The sequence below is a fragment of the Caretta caretta genome, chromosome 6 (genome assembly GCF_965140235.1).
Source record: "Caretta caretta isolate rCarCar2 chromosome 6, rCarCar1.hap1, whole genome shotgun sequence".
Lineage (NCBI taxonomy): Eukaryota > Metazoa > Chordata > Testudines > Cheloniidae > Caretta > Caretta caretta.
In genome coordinates, this window is record NC_134211.1 from 68,069,832 (window position 1) to 68,089,745 (window position 19,914).

Below are 19,914 nucleotides of genomic sequence, written 5' to 3' on the forward strand. Positions count from 1 at the left end.
GAAGACACCATTAGCATCAACTGTTCAGCATGTTACAGAAAGAGCTCAGTCCTGAGTCAGGTTAAGGCCCGGGCAGTCACATTTTTTAAAAAGGAGTTACTGGCCCTTCTGCATACTTACTATACATATGTAAACTAGCTGATTTCACAAGACAAGTAGCAGTGCATGCTGGTCTACCTGAAATAAGGGTCAGTACTATACCACATGCTTCAGAAGATAGTAACCTCCCCACCCCTAAAAACAATATAATACAACATTACACATTTGATGAGGTGGGAAAATAAATTTCTCCCTGATCGTTTTGGTGACTAGTTTCTTCCCTAAACCATAACATTTAATTACTGTGACAAAGTCAGGCTGGACTGTTGTAATTGGAGTGATGGAAGGCAGGGATATTAGGCCTAGAATGAAAAAGGCCCTTTTTCGTGCAAGCTGAAAAGAAATTATCTCAGGTCAACTAAGGACACCTGGGACCTGCCTGGGACATTTAAAAACCCCTCTCCTGGTGGGAGAGCGGGAGGAGAGACAAGCTGCTGCAGGATTAGTGGTAGCAGGGAAAAAGGCTTCTCCAGGGTGAGAGGGTGCTCTTCTCCCTCCAGAGGAAACCACCAAACAGACTGCCTATTTAGGAGAAGGATGGACTCCCTGGCGGCCAATAACAAGGCAACACCACCCCCGTCAAGAAGGGGTAGAAAAAGGTATTCCCCCATACTTTGTATTATGCATTTGTTTCTTTTGTTTGGTAGAGGAGTACTCCTTGGGCCTGCCTTGAAAATATTGATAAATAAACCCAGAATGGGAAGCCCAACACTACCCAGAATGGGGCTGATTTACTTCAGGCCCCACCATCATCAGAGGGGGAAGCACTAAGCGTGGTGAGATGGAAGAAGTGCCCTGCCACATTACACATTGTGACAGCATATGCTATTATGGTCACCACTTATTATGATAAATCTTGTATAAAGTGTGCCTTGTGAGGTATCATTGGGAAAAGTTATAGTCTGCTGAATATTATTGCCCTGTTAAAATGTGTGTATCAACACTGAATACGGAGTTATGAGATTTTGCTGTATGTTTGCTACTGAAACACGTTGTGAGTCTGAGGAATGCCCACAGACTAGCTCTTTAGAAATAACAAAAGACCTATAAACAAAGGGCTGGCATGTCATCCCCAGAGACACCTCAAGCTGCATGCACACAGAAGGTGCAAGCAAGAATTTGCAATTCATATGGAAATCTGAGTGCAGAGCACATAGGCAATGGAGTTGCCTGACCTCATGACACAGCAAGAACTTTTCCAGTGAAAAGGGTCAAGATACATGTGAAACTGACAGAGTGGTCAAGTTGGGTATGATCCATAACTTAACAAGAGACCATAGAGGACTCCTGCCTCCCCATACTCGGGAGGATATGTGACCTAAGTTCCCTCCAAGGTGCGCGCCTGCATGGCCACGCAGGAGGCCACCAAGAGGCACACACTTAACTCCCCCAACCTTGGAGCTGCTGCGGCAGGGAGAGGAGCCTCGGCCCCAGCTGCGGAACTGTTGTGGTGGGGAGAGGGCTGTGGGGAGTCCTCTCTCCCCGCCGCAGCCCCAGGGCATCCTGCACCTCAAACCCCTCATCCCCGGCCCCACCCCACAGCCTGCACCCCCAGCCAGAGCCCTCACCCTCTCCCGCATCCCAATTCCCTGCTCTAGCCCTCAGTCTCCTCCGCACCCAGAACCCCTCATCACTGGCCCCACCCCAGAGCCCGCACGCCCAGCCAGAGCCCTCAGCCCCTGCACCCCAACCCTCTGCCTCAGTCTTGAGCCTCCTCCCACATGCCAAACCCCTCGGTCCCACCCCCACCACACATCATCTCAATATTGGTGTACATAACGAAATTCATTCTGCACATGAATGGGAAAAATTAGAGGGAACATTGCATATGACCGCCCCACATGTCTCCTCTGCCCAGTGACCCCCCTGCCCTCCGCCCAGTCTTGGGCTGTGGCGCTCTCCCTGCCCCACATTACCTGCGGGGAGGAGGAGTGGCAGAGAGGGGCTCTGTCCTTCTCTCCCTGTGTCTCCTCTCTGCATATTCAGCAGCTTTCCCCAGCAGCTGGGAAGGGAGCATGATGCAGCGGCTTCCGCCTGAGAGAGCCTGACTGGAAGGCAGCAGCAGCCTGCTTCCTACTCAGGTCTGGCTGCCTGGGACAAGGCTGAGCAAGACAGGGGTAGGGAGGGGGAGATGGCTTGTTTGGCCCCTGTCCCCAGCAACAAGACCTGGGCGGGGGGCAGCCCACTGCCAGCCCAGCTGCTGGGGTCGGGGCCAAGCAACCTGGAGCCCCCTTCCCGCCCGGTATGATTCTGGCTTGCTCAGTCTCTGTCCCTGGCAGCTGAGCCCAGGCCCTGGGGTCACTGCTGACTCCCAGCCAGGCTCTCTCAGGCTTCTTGGTACTCAGTGTGATATTGCAGAAGCTGTTTTGTTACTGGTTTGGTGAATCTAATAATAGAATAAACCACTAGTCTGCGAGATTGTCTGCCCTATTCCTTGCAGTCTGCCCTGAATATAGCATTCTCAGTGTAGCCCATCCAGGCACCTGGTCACAATATAAAAAGAGGGAACAAAGGCCCCTGGCCACCTCTCTTCTCTCATCTTTACTAAAACAAGATTGATTGTAAGACTTGGAACTGGGGAAGATTGATCCCCAGGCTGGGAAAGGCAACCAGCCGGTGTACTAAGAATTGAACTGCCTGCAACAGCCAGAGGGATGAGAAAAACTGGTTGCTTCAAATTTAGCCTTGGTAAAGTTTAAGAAACAGCTTGTAGTTTATATCTTTTATTTATTTTTGTAACCAATTCTGATCTTCAATTCCTACTCCACTAGTAATCACTTAAAATCTATCTTTCTGTAGTTAATAAACTTAATGTTTTATCTAAACCCAGGTGTTTTTGGCTGAAGAGTTTGGGGAATCTATGCAAATTAGCAAGGGCCAGTCCATATTAATTTTGTTTGATAAAATGACAAATTTAAGAGCTTGCACTGACTAAGCGGGTCTTGAGCAGTGTAAGACGCACATTTCTGGGGTGCAAGGCTGGGACCAGGGATAAACGGGTGTCATCTATGTGTAATTCAAGAGTGGCTGGGCATAAAACTCTGGTAGCTAGTTGTCTGGGGGTGAAATACATATTAGAGACTGGGTGAGTGGGCAGAGTGGCAACTCATACGGCAAAGCAGCGCACACTGTATGCCAGACTGGAGAATTAAGGGGGCACAGCTATTCTATGAGCTGGATTGTACTTTGGGGGGTGTCATACCCATATCTTAACATGCATAACAAATATCAATTATAAAATTTTCCTGACTTTTAAAAAAAATGTGACCATTTTATTTTGCTTAGGTGCCTTCTGCAGCCATTAAATCCATGGATGGAAGAGGTGCTACTATGTAACTTACTATGACTTCACTACTTTAACACTGCTCCAACAATCATTGGCTTTTGGCTGAGATCAACTATTGTATGAGTTCATTAGTTGGTTACATATCCTCTAGATCCTGCACTTGTATATTTAATACACTTATAAGTCCATACATCTAAGGACTATACAGTAAAAGCAGAAATTAAGATTAACCAACCTGAACAGACTGCCAACCACAGCCAAAGGATCTGACACAAGGGCAAACTCAGTAGCTCTTAGGCAACCAATCCCACCAAACAAGAAGGAACAATTCCCAGTTAACATAAATAGGGGAGAAAAAGGATTGTCAATATGAAAAAGAAAGCAAAAACAGAGAAAGGGGCTTAACAATGGTTCCAGGTTGCCCTGTTGAAATAAACAGACCTTCCTTTATGACCTAAACACGGCCAAAAGGACGGCAGTGAAACCTCCTGTAAGATGAGTTTCACATAGTGCAGCCTAGACCAAGAAAGCTTTGTTCTCCGCCTTATGCTAACTAAGCAAAACACTAGTAAGAACTGACCCACCACAGCCAATAGTAACTGCTGGTGGGGACATGGAATGAGATACGTTTGCTCAAGTATTTAGGGCCTCCCTTGATTATGCTGTATTATGACATTTTTCTTCTTCCCTCTGTACAGTGTACCTTGCGTTTTTTCCTCTTGAGCAGTTCCTGCATCCTTTCGGGGTGTTGGAATTTTTTCTTGTCCCACGTGAAGTACATCTTGCCCTCTGTGTGCTCTATGTCCAGCCATATAACATCATAAGGGATGTCATGCTCATCAAAGCCAGCGTCTACTGCCTTTATATCCTGCTCATCCTCATAGTTCCAGCGGCACTGGTGGTAGCCCAAGGAAAAGAGTGGAGGCAGGGCTTGAGTGCCTAGGAACAGATATGAAATTAGAAACTAAGCCAATAAGCATAATAATGGTATTTCCTTTCAGGGTTACCTTGAATCTTTGGAAAAGTCAATGGGATTGGCATGGCTGAAATCACATGCAACTGTTTGAAACTGAAGCATACGGTTCAGTCCAGAGCATAATTTTCACATTTTGAGTTTGTAACACCAGAAACTAAGATCATAACAAAAATTATGGACAGGCTTAACTTTAGCAGAAGCTGCTGTAATTATTTATATCATATCGGTGAGAAAACATACTGTTACAGGGTGCCATAACAATACAGTGTTATTCTATTATTATTCTCCATGCTAAAATTTTTGTTGAAGTTTTAAAACTATTGTGGGTGAATTTAATTCTCATTAACATGAATGACTAACAAGATCAGGCTTAGTGGAGAAAGCCATTGTAATCTTCCTACCAGTACACCTCAAGAATGATTTGTAATTCCCTTATTCTGGCACTTGAGCAGAAACTAATATTTGTTTAGTAATAGAAAATCAAACAGGTTCTTTAGGTGCAACAATACCAGAGGGTCACATTTTTTTGAAACATTTTCATTTTGTGGACCTCAGCTTTGAGAGACAGTCTTGTGAACTATCTGCCCTCCCATTCATGACCAAAAGGACCACTTCTCCTCCTATTCATGATCAAATAATATCCCAGTGGCAATTGCTTATGTGGAAAAGTAACATTAGGAAAGTTTGTGTGCTCTTAACTGTCTTAAATGTAGTAAGACAAAGTGGGTGAGGTTATAACTTTTATTGGACCAACTTCTGTTGTCTCTTTCACCAAGCTTTTGAGCTTACCTCATGGAGCTCTTCTTCAACCAACTGAAGTTGGTCCAATGAAACATATTACCTCACTCATCTTGTCTCTCTAATATCCGGGGACCAATATGGCTACAACAACACTGCCAATAATGTAGTAAGTAATTTTTCCTTTATAAAAAGTTAGTCACACTGTCTCCACTTTTGCTCTTCTGTCTCCCCTTGGCCATGACCCTTTGCCACCTGGCCTCTTTCGTCTCCTATTCCCTGCACTTGCTTTTCTGTCACTTTGCTACCTCCTCTCATGGACACACTGGCCAGCTACCATCTCCTCCTCCTGCTCCCTTAGAGGTACTATCCAGTTGCTTAATTCCTTTCTCCCACTGGTGCTTGGTAGCGCCAGTTGCTAGGATTTTCTCCTGTTTCCTCTCTTCCCTCATGGAAGAGCAGCCTCAAGTAGTAACAAATAGATTGGCTTAACGTTTCCAGATATGTTTAGAGGCCAAGCCTGGACACCTGTAGATGCTGTTGAAAACAAGGATGAAAGCCATCTTTTCACAGAACACCAATAAGTGCTCTGTGAACCACATTTTGGGAACGGCTGTCCTACTTCATTCAATGAGATAAGTAAACATTAGTGCACTTTTTGATACAACATGTCCAGCAGGTAATTGTTCCACATTATTTAGGTGATGACAGGGAACCTCAGTGATGAAAGTACAATACTGTTTCTTCACTGATGCAAGATAATACCTGTCAATTGTGCATACTGCTTGAAGATATCAAAAGGGGTGGGTCCCATTAGGAGGAAAACATCAATTATTCCACTTTCTGACATCCAGTGCACATCAGTTTGAGGCACCACTCTCCGCTTAGTTATGTCTGGAGGGGATCTGGATGGTACATGCTTTGAAAGAAACAAAAAGTAGAATCTGAAGCCCTCTCTCTACCAAAGATTAATTTTACAATCTCTCCATTGATTGTCCAGACCTCAATATTTCTCTCTGATTTTTATATAATTAAATCTAAATCGTGTATTTTTGACCATGATAATGCAATATCTTATTTTACTGTCTCATTTTAATAAATAAAACTAATGTTGGATGTGAAATCACAACTATATCCTTGTTCCCTGAATATCAACAATGTAGTCACATGAAGTATTGGGGGGGTGGGGGGTGCGAAATACCAAGAATTTCTAAATTCCATGGTTTGATAAATGCTAGCTAAAAAACGTTCAATATGTTTTCTGCACTTGATTGTGTCGGATATTTATTTTTGTGGATTTCTCTTGCAGGATTTGAAGTGCTTCAACATTTTCTTTTCTTATATGGAATTTATTATGTGATTCCTGCATCTTGTCTTCTGAAAAATGCATCCTTGTGATCATGTCTAAAGTTCACTAAAATAAATGGGGAAGGAGAGAAAACAGAGTTACAATTCCTGATTCACTGAGGCAAAAGGTGAACATGAAATTACACTATCAGATTGCCCTGTACAGGAGTATTTTAATTTCTTATTGAACTCCTAGGCACAATACCATGCATCTCTCACCTCCATTACAGCTTTTGTATTAATCTCCACTAGAGTTTCTGAGGAATTCAGCCAGAAGATCCCAGAAGTTCTGTCAGGTTTATGTGCTAACAGAAAGGGCACTGAACCATAAATGCCCATTTTGTCATAGATCTTGTGCCCATAGACATCCAAGTTAAAAAGCCGGTAGGCATCATCATCACTGGAATGAACAAACAAACGTTACTTGTAATCATTACTCACTGGGACAAGTTAAACTCTGCTGTAAATCTACTGAACTCAAAGGCGTTACAGCATGGATTAATATGGTGTATTCTTTATTATTGTCTATCATTTATCAGCAAGATACAACATGTGGCATGGATGACCATTTCTTTCGCTTTGCTCAAAGCTAGCTGTATCAAATTATATCTCTTGCTGTCATTGACACTGCTTCTGATGTGGTCTTATCCTTACCCTATTAACACCCACCTTCCCCATTTTTCTGCTTAAATCCCATAGAGCCGTCTGGAGCTGCTCTTTTATGCATTTTAGTAAAGTATATTCTTTTTAAACCTGAGAAATACCCATGCAGAATTGGCTGCACAGAAACATAATAGAAAACAGGAAGAGGCAGCGGCAGCACTGTGGAGTTGGAAGCAGAGCAGCCTACACCTTGGGGACAGATGCCATCATTTTATGTGTTGCTACCATTAGAACAAAATACAAAATGTACTGTATACTGTACTGTGTGACAGGGTCAGGCCAGATGGCTACAGGAGAGTAACAGAAGGCAGATATATTAGCCCCAGGTTAAGTAGGTCCCTTTTCCCTGGGTAAGGTAACAGGGAAGGTTTTTTTTTTTTTTGAAACAAAAAGAAAGTTTATTGGTAACGCTTACAGAATTACCAAAAAAACAAAACAACTATGCAACAAAACAACGCAATCAGAAGGTACAACACAGCAGCTTTCAGGAGGGAGAAGTGTTCAGGCTAGCCTGGGCCCAGACCGGGGGGGCTTCCTCGACACTCGTGGTCTTCCACCCTCCTGAGTTACCTGGTGGCCTAGAGCGGGGGGGCTTCCTCGACACTCGTGGTCTTCCACCCCCTCGAGTTACCTAGTGCCGCGCCCAGTGTCACCGATCCTCCCTCTCCTGAGAGTGCCCGGTAAGATGGGCACGGCTGCGGGGTGGGCGGTTTAGGGGGGGGGGTAGACACCCATGTATTATAGGACCCCTCCTAGATGACAGGAATGATGGTATCCCCAGCGGCGACGGCTGGGGCTGGCGTCTCTCGCTCTTACCCTCAATCAAAGGGTCAGACGGAGGGAACCGGACGGGGTCACCGAGCAGAGAACCCCAGACAGCGCCCACCGCTCCTCGAATGCTTCAAGGGAGTCGGTGGATGCCGCCCAGAGGAACTCCGCCCGGATACGTGAATGTACTGAGGATCGGAAAACGGCCCCACAATCGCAGGACGTTTCGTGGGCCAACCTCCTCTCTCTGGTTTTATAAATGGCTGTTTTAGCCAAAGCTAGGAGGAGGTTGACTAAAAGATCCCGCGACTTTGTGGGGCCACGGATGGGAAGTGTATAGATAAAAAGGTGGGGGGAAAAATGAAGCCAAAAGCGTAATAGAATATTTGTGAGGAGCCGGAAAAGGGGCTGCAATCTGGCACACTCTAAATACACGTGCGCCAGGGTTTCCCTCACATTACAAAAAGGACAAGTGTCCGGAATGGGGGTAAACCGTGTCAAAAACACGCCCGTGCTCACAGCTCCGTGAAGGAGCCGCCAACTGATGTCCCCGACGGGCCTTGGGACCAAGGTGGAGTACAGGCTGGCCCACCGAGGTTGCTCACCCTCCAAAGGTGGCAGGAGATCCCGCCACTTTGTATCGGGGCGGGACACCAGGGTATGGGCATGAAGGGTGTGAAGCGTAAGTGTATATAAGTATTTCCGTGAAGCAATTTGAAAGCTTACCGGCTGCAGTTCGTGCAGCCGGCTTGCAGTGAAAGGGTGAGGGGTTTGTTGGGATCTACGGGGTGGGGGCCCGATGGAAAGGTCCGGCGGGCCTGGGGTAAGGGATGGGCGGGGTGCGCCCTCGCACAAGGCTCGGCTAACGTAAACCCGAGCAGCGGGGGTCAAAGCGGCCTTCACCTCCTGAAGTACGCGCCGGGGGGTTCGGAGGCTGGAGAGCCCCATGCGCCGAGCAAGCATCAGGGGATCCAGCCAGTCTCTCCGGTCGTAGTCCAGGAGGTCTCCGACCCTCGTGACTTCCGCCAGGACCAACCTCTGGCGCACCGAGCGGGACTCCGCCACCTGCACACGGAGCTGGGGATTGTGTAGCAGGGGCTCCGTGAGGAGACCTGCTCCCACGGTGGCCGCCACGGACCTGGTTGTTAAAAACAGTTTCCAGGCCCGGAGGAGGTCCTGGTAGAAGACCGGCAGCCCAGAGAGGTCTCGCGGAAAACCCCTCGGTGAAAGATAAAAGAGCTGCCGGTCATATCGAAACCCTTGGAAACGGCGCAGGAAGGCGTGCGCCAGTATGCTCCACGCCGAACTACGTGCACTATAAAAGAGCCTCTGCAGGGCCTGGAGGCGGAAAACGCGGACCTGAGTGTACAGACACTTCAGGCCCTGCCCTCCTTCCTTCAGGGGTAGATGAAGAACTCCAACAGGGGCCCAGTGCATTCCTGACCAGAAGAACTCTAGAATCAATCTCCGGAGGTGGGTCAGGAAACCCGGGGCCGGGGCCAGGGTGTTGAGCCGGTACCAGAGCGTGGACAGGACTAGTTGGTTAAGCACCAGTGCTCTCCCTCGGAGGGAGAGACATCGGAGTAGCCTCGTCCATCTCCGGATCCGCTCTATCACCCCGCCCTCTAAATTTTGCCAGTTCTCCGGCGGGGAAGGATGCGTGGCGGAAAGGTAAACGCCGAGATAGAGCAGTGGACCCGCACTCCACCGGATGGTCTGAAGTGCGGGTGGGAGGGAGCTTACCTGCCGCCAGTCCCCCACCGCCAAGCCAGAGCTCTTGACCCAGTTGACTCGGGCGGAGGAGGCTGCCGAATAGATGGCTTGGCATGCCTCCACTCGCGCCAAGTCTCCCGGGTCCTGGACCACGAGGAGTACGTCATCGGCGTACGCCGACAGGACCAGCCGCAGCTCCGGCTCCCGCAGCACCAACCCTGTCATCCTCCTGCGGAGGAGACAGAGGAAAGGCTCGATCGCCAGAGCGTACAACTGGCCCGAGAGGGGGCACCCCTGCCGCACTCCTCGCCCGAAGCTGACCGGTTCAGTCAGGGTCCAGTTGAGCCTAACCAAACACTCCGCGGAGGCATACAGCACCCGGAGAAAACTCACAAACTGAGGTCCAAATCCAAACGCCTGCAGAGTGCTCAGGAGGTACCCATGGTCTACTCTATCGAACGCCTTCTCCTGATCAAGAGACAGGAGGGCGAACGATAGACCATCTCTCCGCCCGAGTTCCAAAAGGTCTCGGACTAGAAAGAGGTTATCGAAAATGCTGCGACCTGGGACAGTATAGGTCTGGTCTGGGTGGACCACGTCCGCCATCACGGACCCTAGCCGCAGCGAAATTGCTTTCGCTACAATTTTGTAATCCGTGCTAAGGAGTGAGACGGGACGCCAGTTTCGTAGATCGCGGAGGTCCCCCTTCTTCGGCAGCAAAGCGAGCACCGCTCGCCTGCATGACAGAGGGAGGACCCCGCTCTGCAAGGACTCAGCCCAGACGATGACTAGGTCTGGGCCGAGAATGTCCCAGAACGCGCGGTAAAACTCCACGGTCAGCCCGTCCATGCCCGGAGATTTATTGGTGGGCATGCGACAGAGGGCTTCCGAGAACTCGGCCAGGGTGAGAGGCAACTCTAGTCGGTCTCGGTCGCCCACGCTGACCGTGGGGAGTTCCTCCCAGAGCACCTCACAAGCGTCAGGATCGGTCGGGTCCGGGGAGAAAAGGCTTGTGTAGAAGTCACGGGCCCTCCCACACATCTCCTCCGGATCCGTGAGGGGGGTACCGTCTTCTGCAAGAAGGCAGGTGACGTGTTTCTTGGCCCCCCTCGTTTTCTCCAGGGCATAGAAGAAGCGGGAGCCGCGGTCCATCTCCCGAAGGAGGCGGATGCGGGACCGAACAAAGGCACCTCGGGCCCGGTGGTCCTCAAGGGCCTGAAGCTCCTCCCGCTTCTCCCGGCACGCTCCGCAGAGGGACGGGTCCTCGGGATCGGCGGCCAGGCGCCTCTCCATCTCTAAGACCTCCCGTTCCAACTGCTCTATCGCCGCATTTCGCCGTCGGCTGGTGCCCCGAGTGTAGTCACGGCAGAAGAGCTTGGCGCGCACCTTCCCGAGATCCCACCATCGCCGCACCGAGGGAAAGGCACGCCACTGCTCCCGCCAGGCCAGCCAAAACTCCCGGAAGGACATCACAAAGCTCTCGTCCTCCAACAGGCTGTTATTAAAGTGCCAATAGGCCGGCCCCGGTCTCTCTGCACGGAGGGAGACCGTTACAGTAACTAAATGATGATCAGAGAATGGGGCCGGCCGAACGGCGGAGGAGTGGGCTTGTGAAAGGTGGAAACGGGATAAATAAATACGGTCCAACCGAGAGTGGTGTGACCGATGGGCCTCCACCCGAACAAAGGTGAACGTGGAGGTGTCATCTGGGTGATGGTCACGCCAGACGTCCACTAGGGAGTGATGGTCAACTATCCCTTGGAGAATATTTGCAGCGGCCGGACTCGGTTCGGCCCCTGAGCGATCCCGTTCCTCGAGGGTGGTGTTAAAGTCCCCTCCCAGGACCAGGCACTCGTGCGAATCCAGGGTGCCGAGAAAGTCGGACACCTGCTGATAAAATTGTGGCCGCCTGGAGCTCATTTGCGGGGCATAAATATTGACAAAATTAACCACGAGCCCCTCCATACGGACTCGAAGGTGCAGCACGTGGCCCGGCACGGCCTCATTAACCCCTAGCACCTCAGGCCGTAGGTTGGGGGAGAACAGGGTTGCCACTCCAGCCTGCCAGGTCGCGAAGTGGCTAAAGTATACCCCGTCCCCCCACTCCAGCCGCCACCTGTCCTCGGCGGTCGGGTCCGTATGAGTCTCCTGCAGGAAAACTATAGAATACCTCCCTTCCCGAAGGTAAGAGAGCACCTGGGACCTGCGGAGAGCCATCCTACAGCCCCTGGTATTCAGGGTCGCAATAATAAGAGGCGTCATGCGGAGGGCTGGGGGGGTGGGGGCCTCGTATTGGCGGGGGGATTCAGGGCCCCCGGCGGGTTGCGCAGCAACCCATGACCCATCCCGTGGGTGAGTAGATCGTGTCGGAAGCTGCGGGCTCGCTCGTAGGCCGCAGCACCGCGCCTTCCTTGCCCCCTGCCTTCCTTTATAAGGGCCCTTGTGGCCTGGAGGATTTGATCAAAGTCCTCCCATAGCTGAAGAGCCAGCTGTGCTCTGTCGCGGGCGCCACGGGTGTGTTCTAGGAACTTCCGTAGCGCATGCCGCAGCTCATGGGGGGGTGGGGTTACAATTCCCGAGGTATTCCCTGATGGGACTCTTAATACAGCCTCGTGGTCCGCTAAGGCAGGTAGACAGGGTGCGGACCACCGACGAGGCGTCTGACAGGCTGGGGTTATTAAATTCATTTCATGCCTTGGGGTGGAGGGGGATGGCAGGGGAAAAATTGCCACTCCTAATGGGTCGCGGCTAGAAAGTGCAAAGACTGCTCCCTGGGGGGAATCTGCAAAAGGCGGAAAGGAAATAACCCCAGGGGCGGCATTAACATTACAGGAGGAGGGACTTTGGGCAGGGGCAGGGGTGGGGGCAGGGGCAGAGGTAAGGCTCTGGGGTGCAGGAGGCAAGCAGCTAAAGGAAAGTGCCTCCTGAGCAGAGTCAAGGGTTAAGGGGTGAGGGAGGGGGCTCCCAATAATGCTAGATGCTGGCTCCATGGTGGTCTTGGCGGCCATGGCATCAGGTGGTGGACCACTGTCTGCAGAGTGCTCACCCGGGAAGACAATTAAGGGGAGGGAGCATGGGGAAAGGGAGGCTGGGGTAAGGCTGCCCAGCTCAAGGCCAGCCGGCAGCAAATCATCCCCTCCCTGGGTGACCGGGGTCAAATCTAGGGCCTCAATCTCCGCATACACGGGGGAGAGGCCAACTCCTGCCACCCCGGGGGCCTCTCCTCTAGGGCCCGCCTCAATGGCCACCTCAGGATCCGCGGGGGGTTCGGGTAGCGTCCAGGCAGAAGGGGCGTCCTCAGAAGTCTCGGAGGGGAGGGTCTCCCGTGGAGGGGGGATTCTGCCCTCCAATGCCAGTCCGTCTTCCCCTCCCGACACCAGCGGATGGATCTCGCTCACGGCCGTGGCGGGAGGCTCGATAGCAGTGCCTCCTTTCCTGGTCTTCCGGGGGGCTTCTGCGTCGGGTGGATGCAGCGGAGCTCGTGCCTTCCGCTTGCCTCGCTTCCCCTGGACTAGGGTCCAGGCCTCCATAGCATCATCTGGGGGCTGGTTAGCAGGGGTCGTGTCGGGGGGCGGAGGCAATGGTTTAGGGGTTCGGGGAGGTAGCGGTGGGGCAACATGAGGGGTGGGGGCTTCTCCTTGGGGAGGGCCCTCTCCTATACCCGATAATATCCTTGCCCCACCCTCCTCCATGGGCTCTGTTGGGTTGGTACTAGCAAGGGTGAAACTCCCTTGCTCGTCCGGGCGTTGTAGGGAAGGTATCTCCTGGGCCCGGACGGGAGCAGCAATGGGTCGAGTAGGAGGAGGGTTGGTTTCAGGTGCCGGGCAGCCAGGGGCGTCGGCAGCAACGGGGCCGATGTCCGGCTGGGTCTCGGGGGTTTCGGGTGCCCCTCCCCCCCGGGCCAAAGGGCAGTCTCTGCGGACATGCCCCGCTGAACGGCAGAGGTAGCACCGGGCCTCTCCGGTAGAATAAAAGACCCGATAGCGGGCTCCCTGGTAGGGGACTAGAAAGGACCCCTCAAGCGCCTCGTCGTCACGCGCTCCTGCCGGTGGTAGAAGCTGCACTTGCCGGCGGAACGAAAAAATGTGACGGAGGGTGGGGTCCTTGCAGCCCAACGGGAGAGGGCTGATGACAGAAACAAGTTTCCCCAGGGTGGAAAGAGCGGGTAACAGGGCAGCATTGGGTAAGAAGGGAGGAACGGAGGTAAGGACGAGGCGGACGCCCAGGTCTTCTAACGGTTCTAGGGGGACAAACACCCCCCCCACCGTCAGGCCCCTCTCTACCGCCTCCTGGGCGGCATCCTCCGAGGCTAAGAAGAAAACAACCTTCCCATACATCTTGGAGGCCGCCACAATAGCCGTGGGTCCTACCACCTTCGCCAACGCCTGCACGTATGTCTCCACGTGGGGCGAGGCGGGCACCAGGAGGCAACGGACGCCGTGCTTCCTGGTCAAGGCGGGGAAAGGGCCTCGGCCGCTGGTGATGGTGGCGGAGGCGGGGGGGGGGCGAGATGATGAGGCGGCAGGTAGGGAAGAGCCTGCCGCCGCCCGGGCATACGTCCTGGGGGCCGGGGGAGGGGCAATCGCAGAGCTGGTGGAGGGAAACACAGGGAGGGGCGCCACGGTTGATGATGAGGCCGCAGCGGTGGGGGCAGCCCCTGCCATGGCGGGCTCAGTGGTTTTAGCGGGGCCCTTTCCTTTCCACCCGCCCTGGCCCTTCCGGCGAACCGGGGGGGGTTTCCTAGAATCTGGGTGGGCGGTGGGTGCAGCAGCAGCAGCAATCACCCTGGTGCCTCCTGCTACCGGTGCCCCAGCAGGGGGGGTGGCAAGTATCTTAGCAATAGTGGCAGGGGGGGGACCTTGGGGGTCGGGCAGAGGTGGTGGTGGGGAAGGGACAACTAATTTTGTGGAAGCAATCTCACCCCTCTCGTTCCCCGCCATTGTGAGCAGGGAAAGACAGGGAGACACCGGAAGGAGGAGGGGGGGAGGGGAGAAAACGGAATAGCCCCTCCTTCCGCTAGATTGCAGACAGGAAAAGAAGGAATGCCGAGGGGGGGGGACTGGGAGGAGGGGGGGGACAAAATCGGGGTCCAGTAATAGGGGCAAGCTGTGGGATAAGCAATCCGGGGGGGGGGGGGTGCAGACCCACACACGTTTGTCCAAAGAGTCTCGGTTGGTCGGCTGTTGTGTCCGGTCCGGAAGGCAAAGTTCAAAGCGAACAGCTGGATCCGAAAGGAGATGGCAGATTGCCAGCAGGGACAGACGGCGGGGGGGCCGTGACAGTTGTAATAACGATGGGGGGGTAGGGGCACCGATGGATCGGGGGTGGGGGTCTCCACGCCACACCCCCTGTGCCGCCACAAACGCAAGTAAGCACAGTCAAACTCCCCCCCACGAGAGTATAATTCAAAAAGTTACTCAATCTTACGGCCCTCTTCACGATGATTTATAGCTCCCTTGAATTATTTCTTCTGTCTGCTGAAATCTTCTTCTCCGGCTGTGTTGGCTGTGTTCCAAGGCCTTCGGCATGTTAAGAATGTTGTAAAGTCCGAGCTGCTGGCAAGACGGCTGGGTCTGGGGGTTTCCACTCCCCCCCCCCGGACAGCAAATCGGCAATCTTCCCCCCCCTCCTCTGGGGGCCCAGCTGAGGCAAGTAGCTGCGCCCGAAAGCAGGCGTGGGGGGGGCGGGTGCTGGCGAAGGACGTAGACGGAAAAAAAAAAACACAAAAAAATGAAAAGAAAAACCAAAAAGCGTCTGACCCGGTCGGGGGGGGACTAAGGCAGGTGCAAAAAGTAAGAAAAATCCGGGCCAGGGGGCTTTAGGAAAGAATAGAAAGCAGATAGCTGAGGAGCAAGCAAAAGACGTTCCGTTTCCTAACAGGGAAGGTTCCAGAACAATCAGGAACCTTCTGGAGACAATTAAGACAGACAGGCCAATTAGCCTGTCAATCAAGAAGCCAATCAAGAAGCTGCTTTTAAGGCAGGGTAATCAGCGCACCTGGGTTTAAAAAGGAGCTCACTTCAGTTTGTGGTGTGCATGTAAGGAGCTGGGAGCAAGAGGCGCTAGGAGGTGAGAGTGAGAATGCATACTGTTGGAGGACAGAAGAGTACAAACATTATCAGACACCAGGAGGAAGGTCCTATGGTGAGGATAAAGAAGGTGTTGGGAGGAGGCCATGGGGAAGTAGCCCAGGGAGTTGTAGCTATCACACAGCTCTTCCAGGAGGCACTCTAGACAGCTGCATTCCACAGGGCCCTGGGCTGGAACCCGGAGTAGAGGGCAGGCCCGGGTTCCCTCCAAACCTCCCAACTCCTGGTCAGACACAGGAGGAGTTGGCCTGGACTGTGGGTTCACGAAAACGGCCAAACTGAGGGCTGCCGTGAAGCTCCTAGGCGAGCAAATCCGCCAATAAGCGCAAGACCCACCAAGGTAGAGGAGGAACTTTGTCACAACTGGTATATGTCATACACATCTCAAGCTTTGTTTGAATTAAATCATCTGGAAAACTTTATGGCTTCTCCATTACAGAACTTATAAAGTTTTCTTTAGTTATTCACCAATCCACCTAACCTGCAGTAACCACTCTAATTTGGGGAAAAAGGATCCCACTCCTTGTGGTCATTCAGTCTTGGATTTCCTCACATCACACCACTGATATGTCTGTTATGACTCGCAATGGCCCTCCGAACAACAATCCGGTGTGTTCAGTTAAACTGTTGTGCAAATCTAAATGTTCAAAGGTGACATCAGGACAAAGATCATCGGCATTTGTTCCCATTGGATATTCAAGTTTCAGATGTGCTACCCCTCCTAATTATTCCCAAAATCAGAATTATAGCCTTCTTTAGAAGCAAATCAGTTAGTCTTTTACCTGGTGTTTTTGAGGAGAAGTGTTTCTGCATGCTCTGGTATTCCATAGACATGTTCACATCCATGCAAAGAAAAATCCAAGCCTATGGAAGTGGGACCTGTAGGAACAGTATTAAAATACAACATCCCTGAGTTGTGCTCTCATCATGGCCTAACTTTAAGAAATAGATCAAAACATACTAATTATAAAAATGTTCTGTTTACTAATTGCTTCAAACTTGATTTGAGGGTCACCTCCATTATTATATACTTACTATATAGGAAAGTTTTCTAGGGGTACTTGTTTGTAAATTTGTTGTTTATAAATTTTTATCTAATCATGAAGGGCAAAAAGAATTAATTTATAGTAAAAAATGTCAAAACTTGCAGGTTACTTTATTTTTATCAAACTAGTCTCTATTATGCAATAAAACTGTTTACAATTTCTATTTAAATTCCTGCAAGCTCTGCCCTGCGGCAGAAGCAGTGCAACAAGGTGAAGTAAGAAAGTCAGTGCTCCCTCTTTTCCAGCACTGCTTTCCTGTTTTAGCCTCAGGAGAGGCAGCAGCAGAGCACACACATGTCATATCAACTAAACAAGTCATATCAACTCTGTCAGCTAAATGATTTTATTTTATCTGTGTAAATCCAGAGCAACCCCAACAAAGTAAATGGGGTTACTTCAGAGTGACGCACACAAAAATCTGACCGTATGGACTTTATTCCCCAGGGAATCCATGACTTCAGTGGCAGCTGTTACAAAAATGCAGCCTTACGTATTTTATACCAGTTCATGCAACATTCTTTAGATCGCAAGTTTTATATTTCACCAAGGATAAGATATGGGACTTTAATCACTTCTTAGACGAGCTTTAGCCAAACAAACAAAATCATTGTATATTGATCTTCGTGCCTTTGAAAGATTTTGGGTTGCAAGTCCTGGAGACTGAAATTCTCTTTCTTTCCACAGAGCAGGTACAGCACAGGCAACAGGAGTCAGAGCTTCCCCATACTGTGCCACCTGTGTGCCTCCTCAGCCATGACCTAGACAACCTCTAGAGAAGGGAGGTTGCAGCAATTTAGTTTCCATGGCCCAGATCCACAAAAGGACTTAGACATTGTGATGCTGAGCATCGTGGCTCCTAACTTTTAGGGGCCTGGCAAATCTCAGGAACAACACTGCAATCCACAAAGCATGAGTTAGGAGCCTGGGCTCCTATACAGTGAATGAGAGATAGGCACCTTAGACTGCAGTCCACAAAGCCAGTGTGGTAGGTGGGGAGCTGCCTAACCTAGCCAGTGGGAGATGAGGCCAAAGGTGGAGGCTGTCCTAAGTCCTGCCCCTCTCATGGAGAAAGGCACCTAAGTCTGGGCTGCAGGGAGGTGCCTTGCCCTGTTAGTAATCCACAAACCAGGGAAGATAGGTATTCATCCCCGTAAATCGTGTGTGGGGCCCACAACAAAACAGCTGGGTGTAGGATCTCCCCTTCAACCTTGAGCCTAGTAGATAGAGTGCTCACTCAGGATGTAAAAGATCCCTGGTTTGAGTTCCCTCTCCTACTAAGCGAGAGAAGGAATTTGACCAGGGATTGTCCACTTTCAGGTGAGTGCTCTAACCACTAGGCCATACAGTCATTCTAACTCTTTCTCTGGCCCAATTTATATATAATTGTTCAATTAAAGTGGAACAAATTAAATAGGTGAGACTGAAGGAGCCCTACATCAGAATATTCTATTGCCTAGGGCCCTCCCCACAGTGGGGGCTAATCCCAGTTCAAATTCCTTCTCCCCCACAGGAGGAAGGGGAGCTTGAACCAGAGGTTAGCCATAGCCTGGGTGAGTACCCTGGCCACCAGGCTAACAGTTATAAGGGAGCTACCTTCCTCTTCCTTTTCTTCCCCTCCCTCCCAGGCTGTTTTATGTGAACTCAGCTGAGGAGCCCAATCCTGCAGCCTTTGAGCATGCCTACGGGATCTGGACTCCTGTACGGGACTTAGACAGCTGAATGTCTCTCTTTCCCAGTTTGTGAATTGCTCTGGGGCTGACACAGGAGACAGACATCTGGACGCCTACCATGAGGCGGCAGTGCACATGCTCAGGCAGGAGATAGGCACCTGGGCACCCTAGCGTGAGGCTGCAGTCTGCATGCCCAGAGGCAAAAATTTAGCCATCTACAGGGTTAGGTGGCAGCTGTGTGGGAGTTCTGTGGATCACAGTGGTACCTAAAAATAGGACTTAGGCACCTAAGTACCTTTGTGGATTGCACCGCAGGCCCAATCAATCGTTGGCCTCTCTACTGGGTCTGCTAACTTAGTGCCCACTGTGATAAAGGCTTATTTGATAATGTTTTATGTCATGCAGAGCCTGGCCCATTAGGAAATGGATTGAGTTAACCCATTCATTTCATGTAGAACACAACAGGTTATTATGAATTTGTTCATTACTAATTCAGGCTGGAATTGAACCAGTGACCTAGAGAGGTCTATAATCCATTAATAATATTATTAATGTATCCCTTGAGCCTTCCAGTAGGAAAAAAAGAGTGAGATGGATAACCATTAAGTAGTTAAACAAAAAGACAGATAGAAATATGAGCACATTCTTATGCAAACCGGTAAAGTTGTTTTCAATTCTAGGCTTAATTTTACCGTTAGCTTTGATGTCTAAAAAACTGCCAAATTCCTCTTGCCAGAGACCCAGATCCTCTTGATTTTCCTACATGTATAAAAATAAGCAATTAACTTAGCCAACTGCGCTTGTTTACAGAACATTTTATTTATGAGTGATACACATGTATTCTCTTGAGATGTTTCAGAGTAACAGCCGTGTTAGTCTGTATTCGCAAAAAGAAAAGGAGTACTTGTGGCACCTTAGAGACTAACCAATTTATTTGAGCATGAGCTTTCGTGAGCTACAGCTCACTTCATCGGATGCATACCGTGGCAGGCCAGTCCTTGCCTACAGACAGCCCTGCAACCTGAAGCAAATACTCACCAACAACCACATACCACACAACAGAACTACTAACCCAGGAACTTATCCTTGCAACAAAGCCCATTGCCAACTGTGCCCACATATCTATTCAGGGGACACCATCACAGGGCCTAATAACATCAGCCACACTATCAGAGACTCGTTCACCTGCACATCCACCAATGTGATATATGCCATCATGTGCCAGCAATGCCCCTCTGCCATTTACATTGGTCAAACTGGACAGTCTCTACGTAAAAGAATAAATGGACATAAATCAAATGTCAAGAATTATAACATTCATAAACCAGTCGGAGAACACTTCAATCTCTCTGGTCACGCAATCACAGACATGAAAGTCGCTATCTTAAAACAACAAAACTTCAAATCCAGACTCCAGCGAGAAACTGCTGAATTGGAATTCATTTGCAAATTGGATACTATTAATCTAGGCTTAAATAGAGACTGGGAGTGGCTAAGTCATTATGCAAGGTAGCCTATT

General features: G+C 50.6%; 1 protein-coding gene across 4 annotated transcripts in view; it reads right to left on the reverse strand.

The window, feature by feature from the left end:
* The window catches only part of GANC (glucosidase alpha, neutral C), a 62,454-nt gene that overhangs the window by 27,099 nt on the left and 15,441 nt on the right, over positions 1 to 19,914 (reverse strand). For all 4 annotated transcript variants that reach the window (XR_012668964.1, XM_048854924.2, XM_075129686.1 and 1 more), the window contains exons 7-11: positions 19,088 to 19,154; positions 16,462 to 16,558; positions 6,666 to 6,846; positions 5,865 to 6,018; positions 4,089 to 4,324 (exon numbers count right to left, since the gene is read on the reverse strand). Coding sequence is in view for 3 of the 4 variants with exons in the window: in XM_048854924.2 (XP_048710881.1) it covers positions 4,089 to 4,324; positions 5,865 to 6,018; positions 6,666 to 6,846; positions 16,462 to 16,558; positions 19,088 to 19,154 (735 nt within the window). In the remaining variant the exon portion in view is untranslated. The remainder of the gene's footprint in view (positions 1 to 4,088; positions 4,325 to 5,864; positions 6,019 to 6,665; positions 6,847 to 16,461; positions 16,559 to 19,087; positions 19,155 to 19,914) is intronic.